Genomic DNA, 10,649 nt, shown 5'->3' on the forward strand with positions numbered 1-10,649 from the left:
GTTTAACTTCAGTGGTATGTGAAACTAGAATACATTGACAATATGGTCCTTGATCAACTGTCCTGTGAATACATTTTTTCTCTAATCCTCTTTGATCGCTGTGTGAAATTGACTGGGTAGGAACATGGGTTAGAAGCTGTAGCTGAAGGTTGTTTTAATACTTTAATAATCATCCTCCCTCCTTCCAGGCAACTTTAGAAATTTGAGGTCATGAAATAATTCAATATGATCGGTGGGTAAAAGCCTGCGTTTTTCTGTCCAGTTAAACTTTATGCTTGACCAGTGATTACTAAAGGGAGAAGGTAAGGATGCGTTTGCAGTGCATTGTAACAGGGAATGGATGTAACTTTCTGTAATAATGCTATTGAAGTTACTGAAACCTCCCACGTGTCATTGATAATCATAAATAAAAGGTATAAATGACCATGTCTCAAATCAGGAGAGGATTTATTAAACTGCACAAAAGCCTTGACATTTCCACATGTACACAAAATCATAAATATCCCAAATCCACAATTTTACCCTCCTTACACAAAATGGGATCGAGTCATTGTCATTTTCTCACCATTATGAGCCTGGTTGTATAAGCCACTTCTTACATAACGGAACGATCTCCAGACATTAGATTATAGACAGTCTGAAGAGTAACCGAAATAACTTTTATATTACCCCATATGTATTTATAGAAACCCCACGCAACTAGCTGGGCTATTTACATTTAATTTGTTTGAATGTTTCTTAAAAACACTCCTTTACACTATGCTGAGTAGTATTTTCTACAAAACTAAAACTTCATTCACATCAGTTTGGAAAATAAATTTTAAATATGGGATGGGCAAAATTACTTCAATATGTGAAGCAGACATTTTCCATTTTGTGACAAGTCAAACAGGTGTACAATTACTCATCAATACAACTTCAAAAATAAAGCAGATCCAACCTATAATCATTGTAGGACAGGGTTTTCAGCCAGCAGATGAGTATAAGGGCCTTTTATTCTCTTTATACAGTTTATCACTACACTCATACCTCCTACTTTCCCCATGGCATGTCATGTACTCTATGGTCATTACAAATCGCTGGGAGTAGTAACTTGCACTACAAGGGAAATGTATATTTTAACTGTGTCCATGTGCCGTACTTAATTTCGCTGTGTTGTGTTTTTGTTGTGTCACTTGTTCATTTGACCCCTGTTCAGGGATTGCCCAGGGTGGGATTCGAAGCTATGTTTTTCTGAGCTCGCCTGTTACTGATATTTATATCAGGGGAGTGAGCTTCACTACTCGACCACTACTCTAGACTCCTCTTTACACCTATTATATCTTGAATACAACTGCAATAAATAATGTCTTATTGACTCAAAGGAGAAACAGCGGTACAATGACTAGCAGGACAGCTTAGAAATAACCTTTTACCCTTATGTGACTCATTATCAAAATAAAAGCATTAACAATGAACTTGGTTAAAAGTTAGACCATTGAAGCTACATGATGACCTCAAGTCCCAACAAGAACTTTAAACTAGTAACTGAATTTTAAGGCCATTGAAAATCCTTCTAGGCCTAACCTGACACAGAGCCTGCCCCACCAATAAAAAGACCACTGAGAAATGAAAACAAGTGATGGCCAAACTGCACCAAAGATTTAGAGAACTGAAAATAAATAAATACATCATTCCCAGACTGGAAGGGTACAATATTAAGGCAATGCAGTGACATTTTCTTGGTGCTTCTCTAGCCTTTTCTTTCTTTTAGATATATCATCAGCATTATAGTTCATGGAATTCTGGACATTTAACAAAAGTTCACACAAAGAATTAGATTATCTAATAATATGTAAAGTGAATGATAAATAATATGCAAATCAATCCATGACCTGCACACCTTGAGAAGCCGCCAGGGATACCACAGGCCGTATTCCAAATCCTTACCTGCACACCTTCCTGTATGCATGTATTCCAAATCCTTACACACTGCATTACTTTATCATCAGATTAACTGACCACCGTTCACAAGGTCTTCTACAACCTGCTTTCGAGCATTCTTGTAGCAAAATCTTTTCTCTGTCAGTGCAATGCTCAACCTTGGCTAACTTCCCATTATGTAAGGGGAATAGGAACATTATGGTGCCAGGCAAAAAAAAATGTTAAAGAAACTTAAAAGAAAGAGTAAAAAAAAAAGGGGTTAAAGAACTGTGGTCCAGGGATTGGTGACGGGTCCCATTTTCAGGTTTAGTGAATGTAGGCTCTGTAGACGGCCGACATGTCGTTGTCTGACTGGTCCAACGCCTTCGCCCTCTTGTAGACCTGTACATAGACAGATGGTCAGGAGAACACAACCTCCTACGGTAGACACCACTTAAATACCCTCACGCAGATGAGTTAGAATTAGGTGTGTTGTACTTAAGCAATAAACCACGAGAGGCCGTGTGTTAGTGATTTTATAACAGCTAGGGGGCGTTGTTAGGCACGACGCGGAGTGCCTAAAATCCCCCTAGCTGTTATAAAATCACTATAACACACGGCCTCGAGTGGTTTATTGCTTTTATACAACGGTTACTACATCTATTAGTGTAAAATAAACACACAGCAATGTAAAATATTAAGATTTATTCAAAACGAAGCATCATTCCCTCAATTCCGCCGAGCAAAATAGTTCCCCTAACAAAAGGGTTGCCAAGCAACAACAACTACAATGCATTTTATCAAATGGGAGGCGTGTTAATACTGAAAATGGAATGATCTGGTCCCAGGTGTGTTACAAAGTATTTTAACACGGCTTCCAGCCAATCAGAATCAAGAACCAGAACTAACCGTTTTACAAATGTGTTATATGTAACACTATCCTATAAAATCCCAAGTGAACTTCCATCATACACTCAAATAAAGATGGCCTTATACAAACCCCTCTGACAATTACAACACCATGTTGAATATACAAGAGTATCTCTCTCATGTCTTCATTCAACAACCAGCTACCATCAGACAGGAATGACTGCAGGTGAAACACTTTACTCTTTTTGGAATCTGGAAGAATGCCATCTAGAGTCCAGCAGCTTACCTCGTTGGCTGCGGCGGCCATTGGAGTGGGGTGGTTGGCGGTGTCGCCCATGGAGATGGCGAGCCGCAGGTCCTTCTGAATATGTTTAAGGTAATAGTCTGGCTTGAAGTTGCCTTGTAAAATATCTGAAAGGAACGGGCACAAATATAAGTCCAAACCCAGAGGAGATTAAATGGAAGGATTGGATTCCATTTTCTGGGAAATGAGAGTGAACAGGAAACTGATTGTGTGAAGATGACGTTTTACATTCCAAACTACAACCTGATACCTGGAGCTGTCGCCTCCCCCACTCTCTCTACAATCTCACACCCAAACCAACACGTTTACACTTCAATCTTCATCCTACTACATAAAAAAAAAATGTTTGCAACAGAAGGCGTAGTTTGGCTGCTGACTCACTTTGGCATTTCTGGTCCAGGAAGGTGCTCGCCATCTGCCCCTGGCAGAGGATGTCCAGAAACGTCTGCTGCGATTGGCCGGTGGCCTGGGCCAGGGTCAGCCCCTCGGCGATGGTTGCCATGAAACTGCCCTGCACCATGTTGAGGATCAGCATCATCCTGGCCGCGTTGCCCGCCTCGCCTAGGAGAACACACCCTTTAGCTGAGTCGCCCCATACACACACACGCGTGGGAAGGACACATCGGGAGTGTAATGCTGCGTTCCTTTTGTATCGGATACGTCAGGATTCCCGGGTTCGAAGTCAAAGTCGTCATCAATACATCGCAATAATCACAATTATTAGCGCTTCTGTCTTATTTGTGTCTCATGAAATCAGTCGAACACACAGTACTGTCCAATGTCTATCAGTGGACAATGTTGCTATGAAGTTCGTATGCGCAATATAGCATAGTTCGTTGTTATCAACTGGTATTGCTAACATTGGTTAAATTGGCTAGAACTACAAAGATGGGGCAAAAGTGGGTTTTCCCGTTTTGTTTCTGGAACACATTCAACTGGAATGTGACGTCATCCTGGGCGCCAAATCCAGAGCTCCGATACAAAAGGAATGCTGCATAAGAGCCGGACACCTACCCAGGAAGAAGGAGGTCTTGCCCATGGCCTGGAAGCAGCTGCTGCAGTCTTCATAGACTGTGCGGTCCCCGGCCGCCACGATGACCAGCATCCCGTCGTTGGACAGCTGCTGGCTGCCCGCCACCGGCGCCTCCAGGAAACGCCCCCCCCGCGACGTGATCACCTGGTTACAGGAGGGACACGGAGGAGCCAATCAGAAACAATCATACCACTACAGTTGAGGAGTAACCAAAGACAAATGAGGTGAATCTGGTGCATTAATGCAGCGTGTTTGTGTGTGTGTTTGTGTGTGTGTGGGGGGTACCTGAGACAGCTCTGTGATGGTCTCTGGGTCAACAGTGGACATCTCTACATAACATTTCCCTGGCCTGATGCCCTGCAGCACACCGCTGGGACCCAGCACCAACTGTGGGGGGGGGGGGGGGGGGGGGAGGGGGGAGGGATTTAAGCACAAATCCTTTTGTCAGACTACATTCTCTACTCAATGAACAGAGAGCACTTTGCATGACAAGGCGTCGCCCCCCCCCCCCCCCCCCTATCTATAGCATGTACTTATCATATCTTATAGCACATACATAATCCATCTCATACTGTATAGAAAGGTACTTATTATTTAATGAATGTTAATTAGTAAACTTAAGTAATTTTCATTATTTGTAAATTTGTGATTTGGAGTGTTAGAGTTTATATCGGGTATTATCTTGGAGCCAGCAGCAACATTTCACAGTTACATGTGACAAATAAAGGAACCTTGAAAGCAGCCCTCTCCAGTTCACAGGCTGATGTGCACAGATGTTACTTACATCTCTGGCGGCCTTGGGGTCGGAGACGCAGGAGAAGGTGATTTCACACATGGAGACCACCTCGGCAGGGGTCCGCCCTAACCTGGCCCCCTCCTGGATGAACAGGTCACACTGCCGGGCAGGCAAACAACAGGAAGTATGTCACATTTAGAACCAATCCCTGGCCGCAGGGCAAGAGTTGACCTATGCCATAACATGGAAGGGAATGAAGGTGACAGCAAAATAACAAGTTTTGTTTCCGCAATTTACAAATTTAAAATGTGTGTAATTAAGGAACAACTTTTTGGAGTTTAGTGCGCTGTCTTAATAGAGTTAAAGGTTTAGTGTATTGTCTTATAGTACCTTCTCTGCAGTGCGATTCCACACTGTGACCACATGGCCCATCTTCAACAGGTTTGACACTATTCCACTACCCATGAGTCCTAGCCCCAGGAACCCTATCCTATTGGACAGAAACGTGGAAAAAAAGACTGTTCACGTGACAGACAGAAGGGGGCGGGGTAAACCGATACCATTTTAGACGCAGTGTCTTTAAGCGTTCGTGTACGCAGTACACTTACAGCTTCTTCAGCAGGACACACTAAAACATTCTGGTGAGAATCACATCAAGCAGCCTCAACGATTAGGATGTTTCAGAATAGTCTGAAATGCCATGTCTCTGACCGGTGATGAGTAATGTGCCCTGCAGATCCCATCTGCCCAGCCTGCCTACCTACCGCTTATCCGTGGGGGTGATGCTGCCATTGATGGCAGTGCTGTCTGCTGCCTGGATAGATGTCGTTGTGTCCTGTAAACAACAACATGGCCATCATATTCCCACTCATCTGTAAACAACAACATGACCATCATATGCACACATTCATCTGTAAACAACATGACCATCATATTTCTGTAAACAACATGACCATCGCATCCGCACACTCATTCATTCTAGAACAAAGTACAAGCAACATGCTCATCAAGTAGTCTTGTGACAAGAAAACCAGGCAATGTAGCGAAAATGTTATATAAAAGAGCCAATACGGTGTGTATGATTATAGAACCTTTCAGATGATATTAAAAACACTTTCTGTGTACCATTACAGAACCTTTCAGGTGATAAAAACACTTGTGTACCATTACAGATTAATAAAAATGGCCCAGGTGATATGTAAAGTGCACAAAGTTACAAATCCATATGCTCCTTTTTGTAAGGAAGTCATAAACCAAGTTACAAAGCCACACAAAACAGAAGCATCAAAATAACACAATTTCCTCTATGAGAGACGGCAGCAGAATACTTCATCAGAGTTCCTGTTGATGCCTCAAACGATGGACTGTTTTTTTAGGGGGGGAGGTGGGGGTGAACATACAGACTACTTTACCTCTTCGATGATCTTCAGGCGTTTGCTAATGGGCTCCAACGACGAGGCGGGCTGTGGACAGAGAAGGGTTAATTAGCTGCCGATTTATTCACAAACAAGAACCGACCTCCTTATGCCAACCTGAATGAACAGACTAATCAGTGCTCCCGCTAACAGCTAGATTAGTGAAGATAAGTTAGTATGTAGCACACATGGCCTACTATCGCTTCTCATTGATTGGTAGCAATTTGGTGTTGAGCTGAAATTAATACTTTATTTTCACTGAAAATACAGCTAGTCTTTTCAGTGAAAATACAGCTAACCCTAAGCTGGATAACAGAGTTGTTGTTGTCTGGGGGTGTAGAGGCTGTAAGCTGCTGTTCCAGGTAACTGTGTGTGCTGAGTATCTGTAGGATGAAACAAGAGGACTGTTTGGAATTGTTAAGTCTCACCACACGCTGTTACAGTTTCATGTGGGGGCCGTGCGTTTACAAGAGACAGAGAGATTGGAGACAGCGTCTTAAATAAGGCAAGGAGTTCTAAAGCTGAGAGTTTGTTGCCGCATGGTTCTGTGCGTCTCATGTCATTAGTTTGTGCTATAATTGCACTGTACGGTCAGTAAATGCACATTGAACAGGGGAAGCAGGGAACTAAGGAAATACATGCAAGAGAAAGAAAGGGGGGGTGAGGGGGGGGGGGTTACAGAACACTGCTTCTAGCAGACACGTCAACTAATTACACTAACAAGATTTATGTTTTCAACTGTACAGGTAGTAGCAGTGGAAATAGTACCAATAGCCTAGGGACAATCTGGAAAACATGAACAAAAGCCATACATAACATAAGCAATCCATGGGGAGAGAGAGAGGTAAAGGTTAATTAGCCTACTGCAAGCAACAGGTCTTCACCAATCTCTGTTTCTAACAGTTCACAGGCGCAGTGTGCAGTGACAAACCCCAAAAGGCAAAAACGCTCGGCAAACGTTCCCTCTTACCTTCTCAGACTGGCTGAGCAGGAAGTGATGGAAATGGGGGTCATCCTTTACTGGCTACAATGGAAAAGAGTTCAATTGGAAACTATTCTTCCTTCATCTCTGATAGACAGTGAGTTCATGTGCAACTAGCAAGATTCTACAACTGCATCGCAGCATAACACCTCTAGGCTGAACATATGTACAGCTTATACGTATTAAAATACTTGAGATGTAGCTAACAACAAAATATGTAGCTAATAATACAATATGGAGCCTGAGTATCAAAAAAATAAAACTAGATTCCCTGTAGGATACACCAAGCTTTTGTAATTTTGGTATAATAGTAACATCAAGTCATGTCGCCTTCTTTTACCAATGCTCAAATCAGTCAGCGTGTAATAGACCTATTACAGTAGTAGTCACCAACCCTGGTCCTGGAAGCTTTTACTCAAGCTCTAGCTGTGATTTACTAACGGGACGGTTAGTGGATTTATTTTAACAAGGTGTGAAAGTGAGGAGAGCAGACTCAGTAAGATGAGCACCCCGCCTCTCTCCAGGACTAGAGTTGGTGAACACTGCTCTAGCATCTCCCTTGCAGAAAACAATCCATGTAAACTGCGGTTATCAGGTAGGAGAAAATGTGTGCAGGTCAACTGCGGTGGTGAGCAGGAAGCCAGAGGGTTGAGGTGAGGGAAGAGAGCAAGGCAGGCTGGGAAGTGGTTCACCTACACTGCTCTCCCATTTGAATCCCGGTGCCGCCCCCAGCCTCTCAACCGTGGACGGCTCAGGGTCAGAGTCTGTTAGGTCCTTCAGGGGAGAGAGACACACATTCACCTTCGGATTCACATGGGCGGCCAGGCTGACTACAACCACCCCTGCCATGTTGACTACAACTACACCTGCCAGGTTGACTACAACTACACCTGCCAGGTTGACTACAACTACACCTGCCAGGTTGACTACAACTACACCTGCCAGGTTGACTACAACTACACCTGCCAAAGTAGCGAGAAGCTGCATCCTGTGCACTAGGAAGGAGTGACTGGGGGATAGCCTGAACCATGACAAAAACCTAGGCACTACTTAGGGTGGCCTAGGGGGAGAGCATACATGGCCAGGAATGGACATTATTACTCTCATGTGACAGTCACAGGACGGCAGGTTTGGAGATGCTGGAAACATGGGGAAACACAGCAGGTGCTGACACAAATGGGGTTTCAGGAAAGCCTCATGGTCGTGCTCTTTTAACCAGCATCTCTGGGGCCCTCAGCTGATCTGATCTGTGCTCATCTGCCAATCTCTGTTCAATACCAGAGGCCAATGTTAGAGGCTGAACAGAACAGAGGGTTAGCCTGTATTAGAAAGGAATCGCTGCTCAAACTTCCATGTTCTTCACTATTCATCTGCGTCCTATTTTGTGATGTTTCAGTTCAAGTTCAAGGAATTCTGGGGGTCAAACTTTCTCTGACAAGCTCAGGGGATTCTGGAGGTCAAACTTTCTAACCTTGGGGAGTGAATACTATACACCAATACGCTACACAGCTGGGACGGGCTTGGCTTAGTGTTTCAGCCATTATGAGAGTGATAAACACCCCCCCACACACACTAAACGCAACACTGATTGTTTGCACAAAAACAATGTTGTTTGCTTCAGTCTCCCAGAACTAACCTTCTCAGAAGGGTCCTTCAGGGCGCTAAGGTCCTCGTCATCCTCCTCCAGGATCTTCAGAGGTTTGGAGGGAGGCTTCTTCCCTTTGGACTCTGCTTTGCTCTCAGAGTTCTGCAACAGAGCTTGCACGGTCAGCGTCACTCAAATTATTCACTATGGTGCCTGCACCAGACCTGCTTCTGTGAAAACGAATGCCTCGAGCTCAGTATTTCATTGGTCTGCTAATCCAATTACAACCTGGACCAGGCAGGCTACAACAACCATGTTGGTCCTGCTAGAGGCTCTGGGGGGGGGGGGTCATCACCTGTTCCTTCCCCTTGGCTTTCTTCAGGAAGTCCTCGACTGCGTCCACGGCCTGCTGGAAGCGCTTGCCTTTGTTGATCTTGATCATCTCCTCTTTGTGGGGGTGGTACGGCTTCAGCTGTTCCACTTTGATCCAGGCACTGGACAGAATAAGCATGGTTAAGAGTAGGAACCACACACTGAGGGTTAAGGACTATGTGAGCTGGTCAGTGGTGTTCTGGTTGCGCTTTTACTTACTGATCTTCAGTTCCAAAGAATTTCACAAAATGACATTTTTTGCCTCTTGGTTTTTTCAGATCCTTCGGAGGGCTGACAACCTGGTCACAGAGAAAACAGAGCACATAGGACCAATTAGCCACGCATTAAAGGGTCCGAGATTTTCATGCCAAATCTCACGGTGCCACCATCTCTAAAACGAATGACGATGTATTTGTAAATATATGGACCCATCTTACCTTTCCTGGCCACGGTGGGTAGCGGCCAAGCTTTCCCCTAAAAATTGTTGCAAAAAGATTCACACGTTTGGTTAAGAATCGTTTGACACTTTTCCCATCGTCCAGATAAATAAAATAAAAAAAACTAATCTGGCTGGCCTAAGCTGCTGCGAACAAGGAAGCTCGCCGCTTGAGATGATAACTGTTGGCTATCTAGCTAGATGCGTCTGGTTTAGCTAGCTAGCTAAGTTAGCTAAGCTAAGTAGAAACTACTCCTGTAAGTTAGCTACCTCGACCCACAACACCCACCCACGATGTGAATGTGCAGTAAGACACTATGGCGTTTCACCAGGGTGAAACCACATGACTTGATATTCCGAAAATTAAGTTGCGTCCGGTTTTCCTTCTGGGTGCGGCAAGAATGCTAGTAGCTAGTGCTAGCTAGCCAGTTAGCTAGTGCTAACGAGCTAACCTGCTGCCCCTACTCTGCTTAGCTATCACTAGCCAGGGTCGCTAGCTATCTGCATTTGTTTGGGTTGCAATCGTCAACCCAGTATGCTATTATTTCGCCATAGTTCTCCGCTCTGATACAACAGAGCATATGAAAACACCTGACGCGACACGGCTTTGTAGTAATGATGAAATAGAAACGTTGTACAAAGGTTAAAAGTCTTATCTCACCAAACCAGATCCCCGATTCTCAGATGTACAGTCGCCATCTTACAACTCTGCTGAAACGACGCACTGAATTGAGAGAGAGACGGGCGAGAGAGCACGCCCACCAGGACACATGACCATCCACACAAACTCCGCTACACTCCACTCTAATACATCCGACTCCACTAGAAAGACCAACACCAGCCACTAGTTTCTGTGTTGATGTCGTGTTTTGCACCAATTAACATGAACCAGGTCGTAGCTTCATGAAGATTCAGAATCAGATTCATATTTATATCAGGACACGTAATGGTGCACAAGATTATAGGTAAATTAATTAATGCTCTTGCATAACAAGATTGCATTCTCTGTCTGCA

The 10,649-nt window shown here is 44.1% G+C and overlaps 1 protein-coding gene across 4 annotated transcripts; it reads right to left on the reverse strand.

Moving 5' to 3' along the window:
- Window positions 1–444: 444 nt before the first annotated feature.
- glyr1 (glyoxylate reductase 1 homolog (Arabidopsis)) lies at window positions 445–10,387 on the reverse strand. 4 transcript variants are annotated; one of them, XM_084439169.1, is made up of 16 exons: window positions 10,297–10,387; window positions 9,637–9,673; window positions 9,419–9,498; window positions 9,183–9,321; window positions 8,879–8,989; window positions 7,939–8,016; window positions 7,231–7,284; window positions 6,258–6,308; window positions 5,610–5,680; window positions 5,236–5,335; window positions 4,894–5,004; window positions 4,395–4,496; window positions 4,091–4,253; window positions 3,458–3,637; window positions 3,059–3,183; window positions 445–2,304 (listed from the first exon to the last, which is right to left on the reverse strand). In XM_084439169.1, the coding sequence occupies exons 1-16, from the start codon at window positions 10,332–10,334 to the stop codon at window positions 2,230–2,232; spliced, it is 1,515 nt and encodes a 504-aa protein (XP_084295295.1). In that variant the 5' UTR covers window positions 10,335–10,387; the 3' UTR covers window positions 445–2,229. The 4 variants fall into 4 exon arrangements, with proteins under 4 accessions (XP_084295295.1, XP_084295297.1, XP_084295296.1 ...); XM_084439171.1 differs by lacking the exon at window positions 7,939–8,016; XM_084439170.1 differs by lacking the exon at window positions 7,231–7,284.
- Between the last annotated feature and the right edge of the window lie 262 nt (window positions 10,388–10,649).

The sequence above is a fragment of the Borostomias antarcticus genome, assembly GCF_949987555.1.
Source record: "Borostomias antarcticus genome assembly, chromosome: 5".
In the NCBI taxonomy this organism is placed as follows: domain Eukaryota; kingdom Metazoa; phylum Chordata; class Actinopteri; order Stomiiformes; family Stomiidae; genus Borostomias; species Borostomias antarcticus.